General features: G+C 33.1%; 1 protein-coding gene across 1 annotated transcript in view; it reads right to left on the reverse strand.

Annotated features, from left to right (window-relative positions):
* Positions 1-1,628: 1,628 nt before the first annotated feature.
* Positions 1,629-26,233, reverse strand: part of LOC139515424 (uncharacterized) — an 81,163-nt gene continuing 56,558 nt past the window's right edge. Inside the window, exons 16-17 of the mRNA XM_071304994.1 lie at positions 24,012-24,116; positions 1,629-2,353 (exon numbers count right to left, since the gene is read on the reverse strand). Coding sequence (XP_071161095.1) covers positions 1,878-2,353; positions 24,012-24,116 — 581 coding nt within the window. The 3' untranslated portion in view covers positions 1,629-1,877. The remainder of the gene's footprint in view (positions 2,354-24,011; positions 24,117-26,233) is intronic.

The following is a 26,233-nucleotide window of genomic DNA, read 5'->3' on the forward strand; positions in this document are numbered from 1 at the left end:
CAAAAGAAATGTTAATATTATCGACTCAATGCATTTAAATCTATTTTCTGTAATTTTGACATGCGCTTTAGTATGTTATAAATGAAATATGAGACTTTGAGTCAAATTGCTGAACATGAATTTAACAGCTAATCACCCTTTAAATCAAGATAAAGGTTTTGATATTATACACGTAAGAAGTTATAAAACTAAATTTCAAAAAACTGATGCAATGCATTTGCCCTCATGATAATCTTCCAATAGGAATCATATCTTTGATGAATGTTACATAAGTAAATTGGTGAAATAATACTTATAAAATTAAATGAATGATTTTTTTATAGTTATAAATACCATTTGTAAGAATATAAAACCTGACTAGCATCCTTAAATAATATACAAATGAAGTACCATTTTTATGCTTTGAAATAAAAAAAGCTTCTGTCATTCTTCTGGAATCTTTATTATAAATCCTGTGTATTCTTGTTAAAAAGGTTCTGTATATTATCTAGAAATCAACATTTATGTACCCAATTTTCAGACTAAATTAGTTTGAATCTAAGATAAATGAACACATGTTATGACTAGATATTTAAAACTACATTCACTTTTGCATTTCAGTAAATAACTATTTATTTAATAAGGCAATGAGAAAATACATGTTCAAAATTTTTAGGCTGACGGTATTTTGGCTTCGACATATACATGTGTATATCAAAGGAAATTGAATGCGATCTTAAATAGTTCTGTTGATATAAATTTATATTCATATTTTCCCCTTTTGAATAATCAGATGAGACCGGAATAAAAACAAGAGGCTCACTTGAATTTGTTTGCTTAAATCTTTCATCCAAAATTATTTTTGATTGTCAATATATATTAATGAGTGGCTTAAAAATGCCATTTTAATGTTCTTTCTATCTGTCATATTTTTTTTTCAAAAGCCACAAAATGCATTTTAACCCCATGTTCTATATGTGGCTTTATTACATATCATACAAGGAAATAAAATACAAAATTTATACTAGATAATCTGAAACTCGATCAGCCCAAGTTTGGTTGAAATTGATTCAGCAGTTTTAAAGGAGAAGTTTAAAAAAAAAGCAAATTAGGTGAACAAATGGGGGAAAATGGTGATTTTTTGGATACTTTTACACTTTTTAATATTCATAAAAATCAAAGTGCTTTATTAATTGTATAGACAATAATTTTTTAAAAGTCCGTCAACTTCACCAAAACTGACGTGACTGATGATACAGCTCCATTGACAAACATTGACTGTGGAAGCATCATAATTCATGTTTAATTTATTAATTCAACTTTTGTTGCCATTTTAAAGTGTAGAATATGTATAAGATTTCCATGCTTGAATTTTTACCTTCATGACCTTAGAGACGACATCAAAAGATCGATGTAGGATAAGTTTTTGCAGATTTTTTCTATTTGTCAAATTTAGACATTTTTTCAAGTTTTATCGTATTTTTTCTTTATGTAATGCATTAGAATCGGAATAACAGTACTGTAGTTGAAGAGTTGCCACCGTCAATTTTGATTTGACGGTCGCAAATCTCCGTTTTACTGTCTCCGCTACGCGTTACCAGTAAAACTGTATTTGCTACCGTCAAATCTACAATTGACGGTGGAACTCTTCAACTGCAGTACTGTTATTCCTTAATTGACACACAGAAATGTCTCACCTGCTAAACTAATAATGTTGAATGTCTGTGAAGTCAAAGTTTAAAACTAAAAATATCAAAGCATCATTTAAGGCAATAATAAAGTCAATATAATTATAGAACACTGATAACACCAGTCCCTTTGGAAGCCATTGCCTCTCTTTTAAGTTTTTATATACATAAATAAAGGTTGCATATGAAGCAGCACTTTTGTTATTTGTTCTAAATTGGTAAATGTTCTTTTCTTCCAGTTTGAAAGAGTCTTTGTAGCATCCTAATATACACTTTGTCTTCAAGTCCTTTATTTTTTGTCTTTTTATAGTTGCAGTAGTTGATTGGAATTAATGAAGCAAGCTCAAAAGGAATACACTCAGGTCCATCCACAGACACTGGAATAACACGAAACACCTTGTCTGTATCAGATAATGAATTCACTAAAAGACACTCATTTTTAAAACGTTGCCTCACCTCTGAACTTGACATTTTAGTACAAAAAATAAATATATATCTTGCAACATCAAAAAGGTACTCATGACTGCTAATTTGACCACCTGTTGATAATATTTCTCGACTAAAACCAATCTTTATATCTAACTGCCACTCTTTATCTAACTTATCAATATGCTGCAAGAATTCATCTGCTTCTTTTTCATCTTCTGTATCACATACTATAACAGCATCATAGATTTCTTTGTCTGCTAAAAATAACATGAAGATGATTTAATTTTAGTTGTATTTGTTCTTAATTATATAATAATGATGTCACCAGATGTGGTTATTTATAGAATAACTTTAATATCAAAGAACAAGTAACCAACATGACCAAAAACACATTAATTCACATATTTGTGGAAACTACATTTAACATCTATATATATCTAGATCCTGCAATAACTTAAAAATTCTTAAATGCCCACTCAGAGAAGATTTTGTGGTGTAAACATGGCCATATTTTTTCAATTCCTTTTGTTGAACCTCCACCCTGCTGTCAGTCAAGAACTTCTCGATCATTGTCATGTTGAAAGTTTCTTATGTTTTTTTTGGGCATCACAACCTTTATGTCAATGTCCATGAGAATGTTTAACTTTTGACAACATTCCCCTTTTCTATTAATGCCAGTATTCACCTATAATCTTCCTTGGCATGTGTCAAAAAACAGTATCTAGTAATTAATATTCGATTATACTGTCAATTGTTCTATCCAACTATTATCACTTGTTAATTAGCATTGAACATGTTGGCCCATTAAGGAAATCAAATAAGTTTGGTACACTCCAGTTTTTACATCTGTCTTAATTTTTTTCAAGTCAACTTTGGCACTGTTAGTTTCAAATTAAAAAAAACCAAACTTTTATTGCCCCTAATAGCTCAAAAAGGTTTACATTGCAATGTTTCTAACATGACAGTTATGTCATAAGGTCAGATGATTTTACAACAGCTTTGATTTTCAACAAGTTCCAGATAGGTATCGAAGTTTAGGCTGATTTCTGCAATATTCAAAGTACCAAACGATCTTAAAAGTAACTAAATATTAAAATACCAAGTAAAATAAACCAGAACTCTTTCACGTGGATTTTTAAGTATTAATATCAGTATGTCAAACTGTTAACTCATAATGCAAAATCATAAATTTTGAATACTTACAATGTTCACTGAACTGCAGGGGAAATGTGCCCTCCTATTATAATCCTAAATACCTTTTTATTATTAAAAAAAATATTCAACAATGGTTCCAATGATCCCAAGTTCACAAGCTTTAATTTGATACCCAAACTATCCAAATATTTCAAAATTGACAAAGATACAGTTATGTGTAGGAACTGTTCCGTTTAAAATATGTACTACTTTCTTGTTTGTCTTTCAGAACGGGCCTGAATTAGTGTTTCTATATCTATAACAGCACCAAACTTGTTATATAGACTACATACCGCTTTACTTAATTTCCTTCTATGATCTATTTATAGCATAGAAAAACAAATAAAACTTTTGGCAAAAAACTATATCACTGAATTGTCTCACCTTTTTGTAATATTGTATAATGCAAATATTGAATATTGAATCCAAATGACATTATTTTAAACATGCTTAGTATACAAAACATTCAAATTCAATGAATCATTACTTAAGGTTTAGGACCAAATAACCTCTGTTGAAATAAAAAATGCCAATTATTATAAACTGCATACCAAATACCAGTGACTTATCATCATATATAATTGGTTAATTTATTATTTACCTACTACAAAGGGTTACCCATAAAATGACCTAATCACAAACTAATACATGTTTAGTAAGCAAATGTTTCCAGGTCAATAGACTATGACTAAGGAAGCAGGGGCCAAATCCCCTTGGAAGTGATATGTGCCACTAGTGGTTTACAGTAAACTGACCTAACAACGAACAAATACATTGTAGATGCTTAGATTGTAGGACACTGTATATCTAAATCTTGCTTTTTGACACAATCAAGACAAGACATATATAGGCAAAATTTGCATATTTACCCCTGTTTTATTATTTTTAGCCATGTCAGCCATCTCATCATCAGACACATTGTGATCAAGTTTGGTTAAATTTGGCCTAGTATTTTCAAAGGAGATTTTTGTAGCAGTTAACAGACAGCACGGACTGAAATATTGCAATCAATGTATGGCTTTTTCAAGATGGCTACCATCGCAATGGAAACTGCAAAAATGGGGAAAAATTTCAAAATTCTGAATCTTGCATTTTAAGGCCTAACAGCATGAAAATTTAGGGTTACCTGGAAAGTCTGGATGTGCAGACATCCAAAAGAAAAATTTAAAGGGAAAAATCAAAAATTGATATTATGTCCATTCTGTATAAAAATGCTCAAATTCATAGATATTAAAGTTTTATTCCGCTAGATAAGAGATCACCATCGATTTTAAATTTAGAGTATCAATTCTCTGCGTTCGGCCATTTTGTCTTCTTTCCTGATTAATGACAACGATATGTCTATAAACCACAAAGGAACAAAACTACAGTAACCGATGTAGTCGTAATTGCGTGTCGATATCTTGTCAATCGTACGGTTGTTTTATCCGACTAACTAACTTGATACGGAAAATATTCTTATTTTTTTTAAATAACCATGGTCTGTTATTTTTAAACTGTTAATATTGGAATTAGTTAAAAAGTCAATGTTCAAATCATAAATAAGTGTTCCGTGAAAATTGTTTTCGAAAATCTAATTTGTTCATAATTCTTAAAAGTAATAAACTTTATTCAAATAAATTCTGATCTTCCCTCAGTCTGATCACCAGCATGGCTAAAGGTATTACTCCCAAAGGTATTGTGAGGGGTGTGAGGTGACACGTCCAGGTATTCAAGCGATTTCCTGTCGGGCTCGCAAGTTCATGCATCGTTTCACTTCTGAAGGTATTGATCAGTGTACACGGCTGATAACTTATAACTTTCCATTTTGAACTATCAGGTGTATAATATACATCTATGTCTTACTTGTCATTACTAAACGCAAACGCTTGTTTATAAATAACATTTCTGGTGTAAAAAATATTATTTATAAAAATATAAATAATACCCAAAAAATAAGATTTGATGAAATAAAAATCTGTAAACATATTTTTTCCAAGGGTAAATTTGGGAAAATGTAATATATACTCGTTGTCAATAGTGAAGGACAGATTGGAACATACCAGAAATTTTGATTTTAAAAATGTACGCACTTGTCGACGATTTGTTTATACGACTGGGTAAAAAATTACGGAACTATATATATATATAGCGCAATTTAAAATGTATACATGTATACAATGAACATAAGAAAAAAACATACATATTGTGTAAATTGGGGTAAAAGTTTTGTAAATAGACTAGTCCACGTATGCCAACAGTATGTAATCATCGAATGTCGATAGACTATTGTATACCAAAAGAAGAAGAAGAAAACCAATTTGATTTAAATACAGGTCGATGTATAACTTGCTTTGGTTCATCGAAGTTGTGGACATAGTAAAGTCACAGATTGATATATCAATTAGATTATTCTCGAATAAAGGAAGAAATTCGTCATCATCACAATTGTTCCGACATACATGTAATATATATGCAACTGGACGTACACTAATAATCCCCAAGGAATGTGAATATTTTCCAGGAAAACTATTGAGTATTAAAGTTTCAAATCAATTTCGGGATTTATTTTCTTTCTTGATATTCAATGACAGCAATTTAAAGAATAAAAGAGGGACGAAAGATACCAAATGGACAGTCAAACTCGTACATCTAAAACAAACTGACAACGCCATGGGTAAAAATGAAAAAGACAAACAGAAAAACAATAGTACACATGACACAACATAGAAAACTAAAGAATAAACAACACGAACCCCACCAAAAACTAGGGGTGATCTCAGGTGCTCCGGAAGGGTATGCAGATCCTGCTCCACATGTGGCACCCGTCGTGTTGCTTATGTGATTACAAATCCGGTAAATAGTCTAATTAAACTGCTTGTCCGCTTTATGGGTATTCTTGTCAGTTAAAACAGACTTATAATTACACTCAAAAATAGGGAAAGATGACATTAACATCGTTGGTTAAATAGCTAATGTATTATACGTTGTGAGACGAAGACTATTTTAATAAGGCCATTCCCGATAATGAATAAATTTGGTTGATGTTTTTCACACTTGAAAAGAATATCTGTTCGTAATTTTTCAAATCCATTCCAAGAAGATCCTTAAATTTCCTGTAAATTTTTTAAAACATCTTTTTTTAAAATAGCTGAAGTATTCATGCGTTGTGAAATTTAAATATACAATTTAAGAAGTTCTTGAAACAATTGTTATCTTTACCAAAAACAGTAGCAGATCCTGCTATATATATGATTTCTGGGATGTTACCTGTAGAAGCTCAAATAGATGTAAAAAATTTAACTTTTTATAGAAATATTACTAGACAAGGAAAAAATTCTATTGAATGGCAACTAGCGGAAAGGCAATTAAATGTTAAAGCTATTTATAGTAATAGTTGGTTTAGTTTACTGAGGAAAATATTTTTGAAATATGAACTTAATGATCCTGCACAATACTTAGTTAATCCAATTAGTAAATGCCAATGGAAAAGGGAAATAACTTCCAAAGTTCAAAAATTCTGGATTGAGAAGATACTGAATCAAGCAAAACTTTATACTAGTTTAAAATATTTATCGTTGATATATAAACCAGGACAATGTCATCCTATTGCAAATACAAATACTATGAATTCAAGGGAAATTATTAGAATTTCTACAAAATTGAAAATAGCTACTGGGAGTTACATTCTGCAAACAGTTAGAGCCAAATTTATAAGTAATACAGAACTGTCTATATGCAAACTGTGTAATGAAACAGAAGAAACTTTACCACATTTTTTATTAACGTGTAAAAGTTTAGAAGATATTAGAAAACCAATTTTGGAAGATTTAATTAATTCCTGTAGTGAAGAGTTTAGAAAGATGAACATTTTGACATTTTACAACTGATCATAGATCCCTTTACTTACATGACAATGTTAAGTTTTCCTCAGTTAAGAAATGAAAAAGTTTTTAAAGTGATACAGAACATTATAGATCCAAAATGTAGACGATTATGTTACAATCTCCATTGTGAAAGGTATAGACTGTTGCAATTAGATGATATAAAGAAAAAGAAAAGAAAGTAGATAATAACATTTTATGAATCCTAAGTGACGATTGGTTGTCTACTCTTAAACAGTGATATCTTTTGATAAATATTTTAGATTTTAAAATATTTAATGAGTTGATGATATTGACATTAAGCCCAATTTTATCGTCAAGAATAAATTGTACAATGTAAATAGTGTATAGTGATATTGGTGGAAGATATTTTTATTCATATTGTGAAATCCAATACTCGGAAGAGGTGTGCCTACACTGGCAGAATTTATATAACAGATTACAGATTACAGATTCAACATTTACTATGTGTCACAAAAGTTTTGTGAATAAAATGTGAACAATTTTGCTGTAAATAGCCTACCTAACCTGAAAAAGTTGGTTTAGAAGCTCTCAAGCAGGGTATAAATTTCTAGCAGTACTGGCATCATTAAATTTAATTTATGCCAAATTATAATCTAAAATCCTGCTAAAAATGTTTATTTGACTTATTTGCATTCAAAATTATAAAGCGATACATTCTGAGGATATCATATAAAGCGCAATCTTTGGTTACAATGGTGAAGCTAATTGAGTACAAATTTAAGACCGCAACATGTCTAAGTGTCAAAATGTGTATATTTGGTTGCTAAGGACAGTAAACAATAAAATAAACATAAATTGCATTCCTAGCAGTTTTTTTACCTTTAGAACTAAAACAAGAACATAAAAGACTAAAGATTTGTGGTAAATTTTATCTTAAAAAGTGCATTTCTGTGCTTTCTGATGTGCCATAAGGTAGCACTCCACAGTTAGAAAATAAAATTAAAAATGAGCCACAAAATGTTTTATCATCTCCTTTTCCTGGATTTCTAATACATTAACCTAACTGTTTGTGTTGTACATGTGCATATGTATGTAATCAGTATATTCCATAGATTTGATTTTCAAAAGTTTAAAGAGTGAAAATTAATTCCTTTTAAGTGTATCCATGGCAACATTCTGCATTTATTTACCATAAAATATTGCAAAAAGGGGGGTGGACATGTCACATATCCCCCCAAAATTTTTATCAAACTAGAATTTCAATGCCTTTGAGTGATACCTTTTTAGAAACTGTTTCCATAAATCTTCCTAATGATCAAATAAAAAATGGGTGTCTTTCTCCTCATTTTTTCATAAAATCAATCACAAAGTTCGTGCGATAAAAAGATGGAAAAAAACATTGCAATAATTGCCGGACCAATGTATGGTAGGGACATGCAAATACGGACTGTCATACAGAAAACAGCCTATATTACATACATTACATAATCTTGATGTTCATATAAACCCAATACAAAGGCTATTTTAATACTCAGCTATCCAAAAATGAATTTTATTGCACACTAGCTCTCATATTTGAAAAATCCACAGGGGCCAAAATGCGAAACTACACACCTAACTGTGGAGTGCTACCTTACTGACACGTTAGCTTTTTTGTTTTTACTCTTTAAAAAAAAATATTTTAGCATAGTTAATTTCAATGTTTAAGGAAATATAAAAAAAAAAGTAGAATAATTAATTAGTTCAGCTAATTTTTAAGATCAAAATTAATTTTTATAATGACATGCATGTTTTAAAAATTTTGTTTGGTTAACCACCCTAATTACAGATTATTTAACTGCCACTGGAGTACAATTTATAACCTGTGGCTAAATATTGTAAATTTCTTTCTTTATTAGACATAAGATAATTGAAATAAAAACAAAGTATGTTTGTTATTGATTAGAAGACTTTGATCATCTCATTAGTAAAGGCAAGAATGTTGTTAACTTCTCCAATCAAATTATATACAAGATATATTTATAGTGTCAAAGGGATACATGTATCTATTTCTAAAAAGAATTGCTATGCATTGCCATTGGTTCATTGTTAAAAGGATTTCATGTTCTTTTTTAATTTAATTTATATACATGTATATATATCATAACATTTAAGAAATCAACTGTTTATGTATTCTAAGCTTTAATTTCAACTCTGATTGAAAATTGAAAATGATGTTTTCAGGAAATTTAATACAAATAAGCTTACTTCTTTTAAAAAATGTAGTACAGAACTTAACAAAAGACAGACACATTTCTTATTTAAGATCTATTTTATTTTTTCAAATCTATTTTCTTATTTAAATATTAAAGCTCTTGAATTATTGACAAGCACATACATCCATTTGTTTCAAAAGCTAGATATAAAGTAAATTTAGGTAGGGGAGGGATCTGGTTACTCATAATGCAGTTAGAGACAATAGATAGAAATAAGGCAGTTGCTTAAATCTCAAGTATTGTTAATGCATAATATTTTTTCTGTACTACAAAGTGATAACATACATATTTTCCTCTGAAATAGGTTATTTTTCATCTAACTATTTTACTAAAGTAATCGAAATGTAATCGAAAAGTAATCGATGATTACATTCAAAATTTTTGCTGTAATCGATTAAATTACGATTACATGTAATCGATAATGTCTTCGATTACAGATTACTGTCGATTACTTGAAAAAATGTAATCAATTACAATCGATTACGATTACAGATAACGATTACCCCATCCCTGCACAAAACAATACACATTTTATTTCCAAGCAAGTGAAAATGTTTGCTGGAATGAAGCAAAAAGGTCAGAATACAAACATGTTCTTTTAGGCAGTTAAGCTGCCTTATGCGAGCACCTTGGAATTGTGTTCTACCCAATAAATGCTGAAATACGTGCCATTGTTATCATCTAGCTGGCTACTATATGTTATTTATAACTTATTGGACAGTTTTTTCATACTTTTCATTCTGGATTACAAACAATATGACCAGAAAAACCTTAAATGATCGTCGATTTTCCCAAAAGTTTTGAAGTTGCACATAGGAAGTAGAGCACATTAGGAATCCTTATGTAGTTTATAATATTATCCCCTGAGCTTTTGGCTAAGATGTCAAAGAACAAATATATGAAATATTTAATCGCCGTAAATCTCTAAAGACAAGTAGTTAAGATTTCCCAAATTGCAAAAGTCGTAGGAATATTGTTTGTCGTCAATACGTAGTCAACTACGTCAGTAGTCTATTAGTATAAGTTCAACTGATCACGCTGTTGGCGGCAATTTTGAATTAGAAGACGAAATTTTCGTATCTTTTCAATTTAAACGCAGGGGTTTGAACTAGCAGTTGTCCGAGGTCTGTTACATTCCACTTTTGCAGTCGGACTTTCTTCTTGGTTACTAGCTACGCCCGACATGCACGACGGACCTTGAAAGAAAATAAAAAATAACTTTGCAAACGTTTTTACCAAAGTTTCGATCTAATAAACGATCTCAAACTTATTTTCATCATTACTATTTATGACAGCGATGTTTAATTTGTTCAACCGCTAGCTTTATACAGAAAATCGCCGACATATAATGTGTAAATCCGAGTAAAATCGTATCTCACTATCTGTCAAAAACAACATTAAAACAAAATGCCTGCCGCGAGAAGACAATTACAATATCGGATCCGATTCCGGAAGCGGATAAGGGTAATCCCGGGTTTTGACTATTAACTAAAAAAATCCAGACAGGTGACAAAATACATCTTTGCATGGTAAAGAAATATAAATACTAGAATTGAAAACCAAAACATATATGTAAAAGAAAGAAAAAGCAGAAAATATTGTGTACACCAATTTTAATGTCAAAATCCAATACAATGTGACAGCTGGGAACAGTTTATCTTAATTATATATGTTCCTGGTAACAGTATAAATTTTCTTTATCAGTGATACATGTTGGAAATGCATGTAAGATGCTTTTAAAGTTGAACATATTACTGCAATTTCAAGGGGTATTTTTTTCTTCTCAATTTTGAAAGGTCATTTAAAATAGCTGGAAGTTTCTTATATAAAAAAAAAAGATGTGGTATGATTGCCAATGAGACAACTATCCACAAGAGACCAAAATGACACAGACATCAACAACTATAGGTCATCGTACGGCCTTCAACAAGGAGCAAAGCCCATACACTATAGTCAGCTATAAAAGGCCCCGATAAGACAATGTAAAACATTTCAAACGAGAAAACTAACGGCCCTATTTATATAAAAAAAATAACAAAAAACAAATATGTAACACATAAACAAACGACAACCACTGAATAACAGGCTCCTGACTTGGGACAGGCACAAATAGTGCAACTATATTATATGATACCTGAATGTAAGCAAATCATATGATATATAGGTGGAGTCCATTGGGCCACTCTACCTCCTCCTGTTTGATAATTTTGAAACGGATGAGATCCCCACCCCTCAACCATATACATTCATGTATGTCAGAGACTAAATAACTAATCAAATGAAATATAGGGGAAGTCCCTAGGATCACCCCACCCCTCCATGTTTTAGAACTTGGAAACAGTCGAGATCCCCACCCCTAAACCATATTTATTCATGTATGGGACAATATATATATAATCAAATGAAATATAGGTGGAGTCCCTGGGGGTCACCCCACCCCTCCTGTTTGAGAACTTGGTAACGGTCGAGATCCACAACCCTAAACCATATATCTTCATGTAGGGGACAATTTAACTAATCAAATAAAATATAGGGGGATTCCCTGCGAATCACCCCACCCCTCCTATTTGAGAACTTGGAAACGGTCGAGATCCCCACCCCTAAACCATATATATTCATGTATGGGACAATATAACAAATCATATGAAATATAGGTGGAGTTCTATGGGCCACTCTTCCCCGTCCAGTTTGAGAATTTGAAAACAGTTGAGATCCCCAATCTTAAACCATACATATACATGTATGGGACAATTTAACAAATCAAAGGAATAATAAGGGGGTCCCTAGGGTCACTGTAAACCCTCCTGTTTGAGAACTTGGAAACATTCGAGATCTTCAACCCTAAACCATATTTATTCATATATGGGACAATATAACTAATCATTTGAAATATAGGGGGATTCCCTGGGGTTCATCCCACCCCTCCTGTTTGAGAACTTGGTAACGGTCAAGATCCTCACCCCTAAACCATATATATTCATGTATGGGACAATATAACAAATCATATGAAATATAGGTGGAGTTCGTGGGGCCACTCTACCCCTTTCTGTTTGAGAATTTATAACGGTCGAGATCCACAATCTTAAACAATATATTTTTATGTATGGGACAATATTACAAATCAAATGAATTATAAGGGGGTCCCTGTGGTCACTGTAGACCCTCCTGTTTGAGAACTTGGAAAAATTCGAGATCCTCACCCCTTAACCATATATACCATATGGGACTATATAACAAATCAAATGAAATATAGGGAAGTCCCTGTGGTCACCCTACCCCTCATGTTTAAGAACTTGGAAACATTTGGGATCCCCACATCTAAATTAAATGAAATATAGGGGGAGTCCCTGCAGTCAGCCCACCCCTCCTGATTGAGAAATTGGAAACAGTCGAGATCCCCACCTTTTAATTAAACCATATATATTCATGTATGAGAACTAATCAAATGAAATATAGGGAGAGTCCTTAGGGTCACCCTACCCACTCCTGTTTGATAACTTAGAAACAGATGAGATCCCCACCCCTCAACCATATATATTCATGTATTGGACAATAAAACAAATCAACTAAATAACTAATCAAATGAAATATAGGGGAAGTCCCTAGGATCACCCCACCCCTCCATGTTTTAGAACTTGGAAACAGTCGAGATCCCCACCCCTAAACCATATTTATTCATGTATGGGACAATATATATATAATCAAATGAAATATAGGTGGAGTCCCTGGGGGTCACCCCACCCCTCCTGTTTGAGAACTTTGTAACGGTCGAGATCCCCAACCCTAAACCATATATCTTCATGTAGGGGACAATTTAACTAATCAAATAAAATATAGGGGGATTCCCTGCGGATCACCCCACCCCTCCTATTTGAGAACTTGGAAACGGTCGAGATCCCCACCCCTAAACCATATATATTCATGTATGGGACAATATAACAAATCATATGAAATATAGGTGGAGTTCATGGGGCCACTCTTCCCCGTCCAGTTTGAGAATTTGAAAACGGTTGAGATCCCCAATCTTAAACCATACATATACATGTATGGGACAATATAACAAATCAAATGAAATATAGGGAAGTCCCTGTGGTCACCCTACCCTCATGTTTAAGAACTTGGAAACATTTGGGATCCCCACATCTAAATTAAATGAAATATAGGGGGAGTCCCTGCAGTCAGCCCACCCCTCCTGATTGAGAAATTGGAAACAGTTGAGATCCCCACCTTTAAATTAAACCATATATATTCATGTATGGGACAATATAACAAATCATATGAAATATAGGTGGAGTTCGTGGGGCCACTCTACCCCTTTCTGTTTGAGAATTTATAACGGTCGAGATCCACAATCTTAAACAATATATTTTTATGTATGGGACAATATTACAAATCAAATGAATTATAAGGGGGTCCCTGTGGTCACTGTAGACCCTCCTGTTTGAGAACTTGGAAAAATTCGAGATCCTCACCCCTTAACCATATATACCATATGGGACTATATAACAAATCAAATGAAATATAGGGAAGTCCCTGTGGTCACCCTACCCCTCATGTTTAAGAACTTGGAAACATTTGGGATCCCCACATCTAAATTAAATGAAATATAGGGGGAGTCCCTGCAGTCAGCCCACCCCTCCTGATTGAGAAATTGGAAACAGTCGAGATCCCCACCTTTTAATTAAACCATATATATTCATGTATGAGAACTAATCAAATGAAATATAGGGAGAGTCCTTAGGGTCACCCTACCCACTCCTGTTTGATAACTTAGAAACAGATGAGATCCCCACCCCTCAACCATATATATTCATGTATTGGACAATAAAACAAATCAACTAAATAACTAATCAAATGAAATATAGGGGAAGTCCCTAGGATCACCCCACCCCTCCATGTTTTAGAACTTGGAAACAGTCGAGATCCCCACCCCTAAACCATATTTATTCATGTATGGGACAATATATATATAATCAAATGAAATATAGGTGGAGTCCCTGGGGGTCACCCCACCCCTCCTGTTTGAGAACTTTGTAACGGTCGAGATCCCCAACCCTAAACCATATATCTTCATGTAGGGGACAATTTAACTAATCAAATAAAATATAGGGGGATTCCCTGCGGATCACCCCACCCCTCCTATTTGAGAACTTGGAAACGGTCGAGATCCCCACCCCTAAACCATATATATTCATGTATGGGACAATATAACAAATCATATGAAATATAGGTGGAGTTCATGGGGCCACTCTTCCCCGTCCAGTTTGAGAATTTGAAAACGGTTGAGATCCCCAATCTTAAACCATACATATACATGTATGGGACAATATAACAAATCAAATGAAATATAGGGAAGTCCCTGTGGTCACCCTACCCTCATGTTTAAGAACTTGGAAACATTTGGGATCCCCACATCTAAATTAAATGAAATATAGGGGGAGTCCCTGCAGTCAGCCCACCCCTCCTGATTGAGAAATTGGAAACAGTTGAGATCCCCACCTTTAAATTAAACCATATATATTCATGTATGAGAACTAATCAAATGAAATATAGGGAGAGTCCTTAGGGTCACCCTACCCACTCCTGTTTGATAACTTAGAAACAGATGAGATCCCCACCCCTCAACCATATATATTCATGTATTGGACAATAAAACAAATCAAATGAAATATAGGGGAAGTCACTAGAATCACCCCACCTCCACCTGTTTGAAAACTTGATAACGGTTGAGATCCCCACCCCAAACCATATATCACTGGTGTCAACGTGATGATCGTAACTGCAATTACGATCATCCCAATATGGCGGACACAAATTTATGGAAATTTTAGAATGTCGATTTCTCTACTTTAACAGCTTATTTTCAGATTTGTTTTATATCAAGAAAAATTCTTAATCAGCATTGCCATTGAATGAGTTTTTCCTGAATGATAGAAAAACAACCAGAAGAACGAAAATCCAGATAAAAAAAAACACGATGATGATCGTAACTTCGTCTATGGATGATCGTAACTTGGACTTGCTTTTATTTAAAGATGATCTTATCTCAAAATTTACAATGTGATTTTTTCTTTAAATGAACATCCAATTTATCAGTCACGATATATTGGTATTACTGAAAATAGTATGATTTTAAAAGTAAACAAAATGAGCATTAATGAACACCGCTATATTTGTCAAAAAGAAAAGACATTAAGGTTAAATTAGCAGGCTTATATGCAAATGTCCTCAATATTTTTTCTTATTAGTTATATTTAGTTAACATTCAAAATGGAATTGTTTTGATGTGTTTTAACTTGTTGCCTGGTCTTATATTTTCTTTATCAAACTTTGACCATTAAACGTTGCTGACTACAGAGACGGGTTTAGAGGGAGGGCCAGGGTGCGTGCATCCCTTTTTTTGTGTGAAAAATGTGGTTGATTATATAGGGAATCAATAAAGCATGACTGTAGCAGGCCTTCTCTTAGGCAGCCAGTCCCCATCCCCTTGATAAAAATCTCTGGATCCGCCACCGGACTACTGTTGCCTATATTTACCATGGGTTGGCTATTTATGTAAAGAAGGAAAAGCTGAAATATTAGATTTCGTGTTTTTTCAAGCTATATTAAAATCCTAACACTTAGGGTATTTGACATGTATTATTGAAGTTAGTCGAAGAAGTTGTTTAAGCCAAACATATCGTAAGGGAGCTACCATTTGATTTTTAAAGGGGGGTAAAATTTGGAGGAAAAAGGCAGGACAGGAGTTTTGAGTGAAAATAGGCCAGATGAACAACTTGGCCAATCAAAAAGGCAGGATGACAATTGAGGTAAAAAAAAATCAGGACTGTATAGAGTGAAAAATAAAAACGCAGGATAGAGATTTCAACTTAAAACTAGAGGCTCTCAAGAGCCTGTATCGCTCACCTGATTCTACTTGGGTTTTTGAAATCATATGAAAAAATATAAAATTTGGCTAAAAGTGACAACACAACCTCATTGATAAGGAAAGGAACATGTTTAATTTCATTCAAAAGTCCCCCACTGGCGGCCATCTTGGATGGCGGATCGGCTACAAAGTAACAACACTTGGTCAGCACCTCATAAGGAACATTCATGCCATGTTTGGTTTTATTCCATTCAGTGGTTCTCTAAAAGAAGTCATTTGTATGCATTTCCCATAGGGTCCTATGTTAAACTAAGTCCCCTGCTGGCGGCCATCTTGGATGATGGATCTGCTACAAAGTAACAACACTTGGTCAGCACCTCATAAGGAACATTCATGCAATGTTTAGTTTTATTCCATTCAGTGGTTCTCTAAAAGAAGTCATTTGTATGCATTTCCAATAGGGTCCTATGTTAAACTAAGTCCCATGCTGGCGGCCATCTTGGATGATGGATGGGCTACAAAGAAACAACACATGGTCAGCACGGCATTAGGAACATTCATGCCATATTTGATTTCATTCCATTCAGTGGTTCTCTAAAAGAAGTCATTTGTATGCATTTCCCATAGGGTCCTATGTTAAACTAAGTCCCCCGCTGGCGGCCATCTTGGATGATGGATTGGCTACAAAGTAACAACACTTGGTCAGCACTCCATAAGGAACATTCATGCTATGTTTGGTTTCATTCCATGTAGTGGTTCTCTAGAAGAAGTCATTTGTATGCATTTCCCATAGGGTCCTATGTTAAACTAAGTCCCCCGCTGGCGGCCATCTTGGATGATGGATCAGCTACAAAGTAACAACACTTGGTCAGCACTCCATAAGGAACATTCATGCTATGTTTGGTTTCATTCCATTTAGTGGTTCTCTAGAAGAAGTCATTTGTATGCATTTCCCATAGGGTCCTATGTTAAACTAAGTCCCCCGCTGGCGGCCATCTTGGATGATGGATCGGCTACAAAGTAACAACACTTGGTTAGCACCCATAAGGAACATTCATGCTATGTTTGGTTTTATTCCATTCAGTGGTTCTCTAAAAGAAGTCATTTGTATGCATTTCCCATAGGGTCCTATGTTAAACTAAGTTCCCGGCTGGCGGCCATCTTGGATGATGGATCGGCAACAAAGTAACAACACTTGGTCAGCACCTCATAAGGAACATTCATGCCATGTTTGGTTTCATTCCATTCAGTGGTTCTCTAGAGGAAGTCATTTGTATGCATTTCCCTTAGGGTCCTATGTTAAACTAAGTCCCCCGCTGGCGGCCATCTTGGATGATGGATCAGCAACAAAGTAACAACACTTGGTCAGCACCTCATAAGGAACATTCATGCCATGTTTGGTTTCATTCAATTCAGTGGTTCTCTAAAAGAAGTCATTTGTATGCATTTCCCATAGGGTCCTATGTTAAACTAAGTCCCCTGCTGGCGGCCATCTTGAATGATGGATCGGCTACAAAGTAACAACACTTGGTCAGCACCCCTTAAAGAACATTCATGCTATGTTTGGTTTTATTCCATTCAGTGGTTCTCTAAAAGAAGTCATTTGTATGCATTTCCCATAGGGTCCTATGTTAAACTAAGTCCCCGGCTAGCAGCCATCTTGGATGATGGATCGGCAACAAAGTAACAACACTTGGTCAGTACCTCATAAGGAACATTCATGCCATGTTTGGTTTCATTCCATTCAGTGGTTCTCTAAAAGAAGTCATTTGTATGCATTTCCCATAGAGTCCCATGTTAAACTAAGTCCCCCCGCTGGCGGCCATCTTGGATGATGGATCGGCTACAAAGTAACAACACTTGGTCAGCACCTCATAAGGAACATTCATGCCATGTTTGGTTCCATTCCATTCAGTGGTTCTCTAGAAGAAGTTCAAAATGTAAATTGTTAACGACGACGACGGACGACGGACGCCAAGTGGTGAGAAAAGCTCACTTGGCCCTTCGGGCCAGGTGAGCTAAAAATGCAGGACAAAATTTTTCATCAATATAATGTTGAGGCTTGTTTAGGGGGGTATCAATATCCCATATCCCACTAAGTTTTTATCCCAATATCCCGTATCCCTATAATGTTTACCCCTAATATCCCAATAAATATTTTTTACAAATATCCCATATCCCTAAAACTATTTTGAAATATCCCAAAAAATCATTATAAATTCATTCCCAAGCCCATTTTTTTCCTCATCATCACAACGTCAACAACTTTGACTGGGAAAACAAACTGTGTTAAAGGAAATTTACAGTGCATACTTCCATCATGTTACAATCATTTTTTTGATAATAAAATTTTTTAATTAAGTAAATTCTTTAAACCTACTAATTATTTTCCATCAATAAAATTTTTTAATTATCAAAAAAATGATTGTAACATAATGCTGTTACGAAGTCTTCCAAACAAAGCTCCCATGGTCGCCTGAAATTGGACAAGGTCTAGTACACATTGGTTAGGTCTAGCAAAATGACACGCATATGTGACGCCCATGAGATTGACATTGTATGTCATTCAATCTTTTTGATATGTTTTCTTCAAAATGAGCCATATGAAAATGAAAATTTTTATAGGACCAGAAATAATTCAAATAATTATACTAAATAATTCAAATAATTATAATTAAGTATAATTATTTGAATTATTTCTGGTCCTATAAAAATTTTCATTTTCATATGGCTCATTTTAAAGAAAACATATCTTTCAAGCCCAAGAATGTTTGACCAACTGTTTTTATAATTACCTGTCATTTTATTCCAAACTCAGAAATCATAGACTTGGGGTGAAGGTGGGGGACATTTACATTTGTCTGATTTGTGTCTCATAACTTTTGTACTGTTGAACACAAACTCAGTTTTCTTTCCAGGGAAGCAAGTCCATTCATACTTTTACAAGCTCGTACTAAAGTCAACTTGAACTACTAACAGTCAACTAATACCAACGTTAACTATCAACTAGAAGAACTGCAATCATTGCAAACTTGTATCACTGCAGACTCATGACCATGAAAAAAATATACTTGACATATGCGTTGCTTTTAAAAACTTTGACAAAATATGAATTATTTACCTTAATGATTAATTCATTAAATGAACATAAATGTACAATATATGAATGTTTAATGTTTGTTCTTTTTAAAAATCTTTAAAAAAAAATTGAAGCAACATTGCAACAGTTTTTATAATTATGTTTGGCTTGGTTTTTGGTTAACTACCTACAGCGCTTACAGTGCTTTGATTTAATACACTATCGATCATGTCAGTTTCATATGTTTGTTTAAAGTATTTGTAAAAAAAAATCATAAAACTGTTCTATAATTACTAAAATTCGTATAAAAAAATCCACACATAAATCCTACAATCTAATTTTAAAGTTGCATGGCTATCACTTATTTTTCGTTGGTTAATAGCTACACCGAAAGTCGTCGATGCGCTTTAAATAACGTTATTAGATGGTTAACGAACAAGACTTAAATGAGATTAATTTCACTCCCGGCATGCAAAAAGACTTAAACTACGTCACATAAGTCAGGAAGTTTGAAGAAATAAAATTAATAATTACCAATTTTCTTCTTTATTACTTTTCATATCAAAATAAAACTTGGTGAATATGTTTTATATGGTATTATGAACATAATAAGATGAAAAGTGAAAAATTGCGAATTATCCCTTTAAAATTGGCCAATATTGTCATGGAAACAGGAGGAAAGTTAAACACTCACCTTATGGGAAAACCCATAATTTTCTTAGAGAGTTTTTGATCAAATCTTTAAAACTTTATGACTAATACTTATGTAACATGGCATGTTCCAATGTGGCATCTGTCTTTTCGAAATTTGGAAAGTCACTGTAACCCTGCATCATTAAGAGCAAAAATGTCAAATATTTCAAAATGCTCCAAACTTAATAACACTTAGCAACCAGATGATCCGCAGGGTGCAGCTTTATACGACCGCAGAGGTCGAATCCTGAACAGTTGGGGCAAGTATGAACACAACATTTAAGCTTGATACAGCTCTGAATTTAAATTGTGATTTTTAAATAAAAATAGTTGACACAACATAGGTTTCTGACACAGAATGAATATGGTATAAGAACTTAAACTTAAAAACTTAAAAATTTTAAATTGGACATTTACTTATTATGGTCCAATATCCAAAATCTAAATACATGGTTAGATTCAGTATATCATAGAACCCCAAGAATTCAATTTTTGATGAAATCAAATAATGTTCAATTTTAGACCCTTTAGACCTCAATGTGGACCAATTTGATAACCAGGCCCAAATATAAACCAGATGCTCCGCAGGGCGCATCTTTATACGACCGCAGAGGTTGAACCCTGAACGGTTGGGGCAAGTATGGACACAACATTCAAGCTGGATTCAGCTCTAAATTTGGATTGTGATTAAAAAGTTGACACAGCATAGGTTTCGGACACATAATGAATGTGGTCTAATGAATTTAAAATATTTTGTTTACCTTTGAGCAATTCACTATGCTGTTGAATATTAATCCTCTCAAAAAAAATGTTTGAAAAAATTTTCTTTTTATTTATGAAATCTGAAATGAGAAAAATTTAACCCCCCCCCCCCCCCATTTTTTCACATCCCCCTTTCCCTTTTTCCAAAGGATTTCAATTCAAATTTCTTATGGAGTTTGCAATAATAACTACTCATTTAAATACATCATAAAATATTAAAATGTAACAAAAGGTGCTTGTTATCACTGAATGGTAAAGATTCTTTTAATTTATCAGTTGGTAGTAAAAGTGAATATACATTGTTTATTGTATAAAACAATGATTTAAGTTGATTCAACTACTATTCTGGACAAAGAAAGATAACTCCAATCAATTGAAAATTTCTTGCAATTGCACAATATTGTGCAATTAGATATTTCTTGCTATTGTGCAATACTGTGCAATTGAAAATATTTGCTATTGCACAATACTGTGCAATTGAAGATTTCTTGCTATTGCGCAATACTGTGCAATTGAAAATTTCTTGCTATTGCACAATACTGTGCAATTGAAGATTTCTTGCTATTGCTGAATACTGTGCAATTGAAAATTTCTTGCTATTGCACAATACTTAATATAATAATTTTGGATCCTGATTTGAACCAACTTGAAAACTGGGCCCATAATCAAAAATCTAAGTACATGTTTAGATTCAGCATATCAAAAAAGCCCAAGAATTCAATTTTTGTTAAACTAAGTTTAATTTTGGACCCTTTGGACTTTAATGTAGACCAATTTGAAAACGGGACTAAAAATTAAAAATCTACATACACAGTTAGATTTGGCATATCAATGAATCCTAATTATTCAATTTTTGATGAAATCAAACAAAGTTTTATTTTGGACCCCGATTTGGACCAACTTGAAAACTGGTCCAATAATAAAAAATCTAAGTACATTTTTAGATTCAGCATATCAAAGAACCCCAAGGATTCAATTTTTGTTAAAATCAAACTAAGTTTAATTTTGGACCCTTTGGACCTTAATGTAGACTAATTTGAAAACAGGACCAAAAATAAAGAATCTACATACACAGTTAGATTCGGCATATCAAAGAACCCCAATTATTCAATTTTTTATGAAATCAAACAAAGTTCAATTTTGGACCCTTTGGGCGCCTTATTCCTAAACTGTTGGGACCAAAACTCCCAAAATCAAACCCAACCTTCCTTTAATGATCATAAACCTTGTGTTTAAATTTCATAGATTTCTATTTACTTAAACTAAAGTTATAGTGCGAAAACCGAGAAAATGCTTATTTGGGCCCTTTTTGGCCCCTAATTCCTAACATGTTGGGACCAAAACTCCCAAAATAAATCCCAACCTTCCTTTTGTGGTTATAAACCTTGTGTTAAAATTTCATAGATTTCTATTCACTTTTACTAAAGTTCGAGTGCGAAATCTAAAAGTATTCGGACGATGACGACGACGAGGACGCCAACGTGATACCAATATACGACAAAAAAATTTTTAATTTTTGCGGTCGTATAAAAATCTAAATATATGGTTAGATTCAGCATATTGAAGAACCTCATATATTCAATTTTTGTTGAAATCAAACAAAGTTTAATTTTTGACCCTTTGGACCTTAATGTAGACCAATTTGAAAACGGGACAATACTGTGCAATTGAATATTTCTTGCAATTGCGTAATATTGTGCAATTAGATATTTCTTGCTATTGCGCAATACTGTGCAATTGAAGATTTCTTGCTATTGCGCAATACTGTGCAATTGAAAATTTCTTGCTATTGCACAATACTGTGCAATTGAAGATTTCTTGCTATTGCGGAATACTGTGCAATTGAAAACTTCTTGCTATTGCACAATACTTAATATAATAATTTTTGACCTCGATTTGGACCAACTTGAAAACTGGGCCCATAATCAAAAATCTAAGTACATGTTTAGATTCGGTATATCAAAGAACCCCAAGAATTCAATTTTTGTAAAAATCAAGCTAAGTTTATTTTTGGACCCTTTGGACCTTAATGTAGACCAATTTGAAAACAGAACCAACAAGAATGTGTCCTCAGTACACGAATGCCCCACTCGCACTATCATTTTCTATGTTCAGTGGACCGTGAAATTCGGGTAAAATCTCTAATTTGGCATTAAAATTAAAAAGATCATATCATAGGGAACATGTGTACCAAGTTTGAAGTCAATTGGACTTCAACTTCATCAAAAACTACCTTGACCAAAAACTTTAACCTGAAGCGGGACAGACGGACGAACAGACAGACAGACGAACGGACGAACGGACGCAAGACCAGAAAACATAATGCCCCTCTACTATCGTAGGTGGGGCATAAAAATTAAGAATCTGAATGCTTGGTTAGATTTGGCATATCAATGAACCACAATAATTCACTTTTTGATGAAATCAAACAAAGTTTAATTTTGGACCCTTTTGGCCCCTAATTCATTGGGACCAAAACTCCCAAAATCGATCCAAACCTTCCTTTTGTGGCCATAAACCTTGTGTTAAAATTTCATAGACTTCTGTTAACTTATACTAAAGTTATTGTGCAAAAACCAAGAAAAATGCTTATTTGGGACCTGCTTTTGGCCCCTAATTCCTAAACTGTTGGGACTAAAACTCCCAAAATCAATCCAAACCTTCCTTTTGTGGTCATAGACCTTATGTTAAAATTTCATAGATTTCTGTTTACTTATACTAAAGTTATTGTTTGAAAACCAAGAAAAATGCTTATTTTGGCTCTTTTTGGCCCCTAATTCCTAAACTGTTGGGACCAAAACACCCAAAATCAATCCCAACCTTCCTTTTATGGTCATAAACCTTGTGTTTAAATTTCATAGATTTTTATTTACTTTTACTAAAGTTAGAGTGCAAAAACCAAATGTCTTCGGACAACGACGACGACAACGACGACGACGACGCCAACGTGATACCAATATACGACCAAAAAATTTTCAATTTTTGCTGTCATATAAAAATGTTTATTGGCATGTGTAGATGCACTGTTTGACTTTGGATTTATTTTTAAATGGCTTTCATTACCCTGGCAATTGGATGACAAAGGTCCCATCCCCCATTGCTAGCAATTACAAATCTAGCTATTTCTACAGTTTTATTCAGGACCCTTTCTAAACATTTCACTTGCAAAAATAACATTTAGTTGCAATAAAAAAAAAGGCACTTCTGTGCGTAAAATCTTCTTTTTTAACTTTTTACCTGTTTTTTTCAATGAAGGGCTTTCTCTTGGACCTGTTCTTTTTCTTTCATCAGGAGAAAATGTGTCTTTTTTCAAAGTATTTGTATCTGCAATTTCTGTCTTGTCTGAAATACAGAAACATTGAATGTGAGTATTGCTGAACTGTGCAAGATAATAAAATGAAACCAAATCAATTCTTTCAAATTACCACTCCTTAAGTTCATTCATATTTTGCAAAAGATTGAAACACTAATTCCTACAATATCTTATAGTTTTCATCATCCATTGTTACCATTGTTACCATTCATCCATAGAAAATGAGCTAGCACTGCAAACAACATGTTTGTGAGAGCTCAACCCTAACCTTGGACAGTTGTAGCTTACAACACAACAAAAGAACAAACTGGAACACTTATGGTGCATATTGAAATTGTTGAAAGAATAAAATAAGATATTCTGAAGGCATTTAATCATAAATACTGTTTTTAAATCAAATCATACAGTTTTGTTTGTTTCCTAATTCCAATAATTATTGAAATTGTTCAATCAATCCATCCAAGCAATCTCACATTATGGTACATTATGTGAAAAAATTATCAAAATCTGACAATCAAAGTCCATAACACTGGATAGACAAATGAGAATAAAAAAACAAAACAAAGCTGTTGAAATACATTGTAGTATTCAAACTTTTCAATTTTCTACACTTAACAAAAGTATTCTTTGTTCCAAACTGAAAGGGCAGTTTAAAAATGTTGGACATGATTTGCTTCTTAATTTTTTTTTAACTTAAAATTTTTTTTTTAAGGGTTCTGTGAACACATTATGTATTGTGCTATTGTTAATTTTGTATTCTTGTCTTTCAATTTTGTTAATGTGCTTTGTATACATATATGCCTTTTAGTGCTTCTTAGTTACATATTTGTTTGCTTTTAATACAGTGATTAAGATTAAAAAACAGTGTTGACTGTTGTACCCCTATTTGTGACACTTTACCTGTTGTGTTGTTTGTTTTGTTCACACATCATTGTCAATATAATAGAATTTGATGCAACTGGTCATACAAGCAAGAAGTTTGGTTAGCTATAAATCCAATTTGATAAGTGACTTTCCTTTTTGAAATATCCTTGGAGTTCAGTATTTTTGTGATTTTACTTTCGACTACTTTTGCTGTTAGTCACAGGCTGAACAAAGAGAGAGTATTAATTAAGGAAGGCCATTTTCCAGAAATTTAATATTTCCAAGAGGCATAAATAACTCTTGCCTAAAAAAATGATTGGCCACCATTATAGAACTTGACTGAGATATTGCTGATGTTAACCTATAGTATAAGTTTCATAACTAGAGGCTCTAAAGAGCCTGTGTCGCTCACCTTGGTCTATGTGAATATTAAAGGAAGCAGATGGATTCATGACAAAATTGTGTTTTGGTGATGGTGATGTGTTTGTACATCTTACTTTACTGAACATTCTTGCTGCTTAAAATTATCTCTATCTATAATGAACTTGGCCCATTAGTTTCAGTGGAAAATGTTAGTAAAAATTTACAAATTTTATGAAAATTGTTAAAAATTGACTATAAAGAACAATAACTCCTAAGGGGGTCAATTGATCATTTCGGTCATGTTGACTTATTTGTAAATCTTACTTTGCTGAACATTATTGTTGTTTACAGTTTATCTCTATCAATAATAATATTCAAGATAATGACCAAAAACAGCAAAATTTCCTTAAAACTAATTATTCAGGGTCAGCAACCCAACAACGGGTTGTCCGATTCATCTAAAAATTTCAGAGCAGATAAATGTTGACCTGATAAACAATTTTACCCCATGTCAGATTTGCTCTAAATGCTTTGGGTTTTGAGTTATAAGCCAAAAACTGCATTTTACCCAATGTTCTATTTTTAGCCATGACGGCCATCTTGGTTGAATGGCCGGGTCAACGGACACATTTTTCAAACTACTAACCCAAAAGAGGATTGTGGCCAAGTTTGGATTAATTTGGCCAAGTAGTTTCAGAGGAGAAGATTTTTGTAAAAGATTACTAAGATTTACGAAAAATGGTTAAAAATTGACTATAAAGGGCAATAACTCCTAAAGGGGTCAACTGACCATTTTAGTCATCTTGACTTATTTGTAAATCTTACTTTGCTGAACATTATTGCTGTTTATAGTTTATCTCTATCTATAATAATATTTAAGATAATAACCAAAAAGAGCAAAATTTCCTTAAAATTACTA

Source organism: Mytilus edulis, chromosome 3 (genome assembly GCF_963676685.1).
Source record: "Mytilus edulis chromosome 3, xbMytEdul2.2, whole genome shotgun sequence".
NCBI lineage: Eukaryota > Metazoa > Mollusca > Bivalvia > Mytilida > Mytilidae > Mytilus > Mytilus edulis.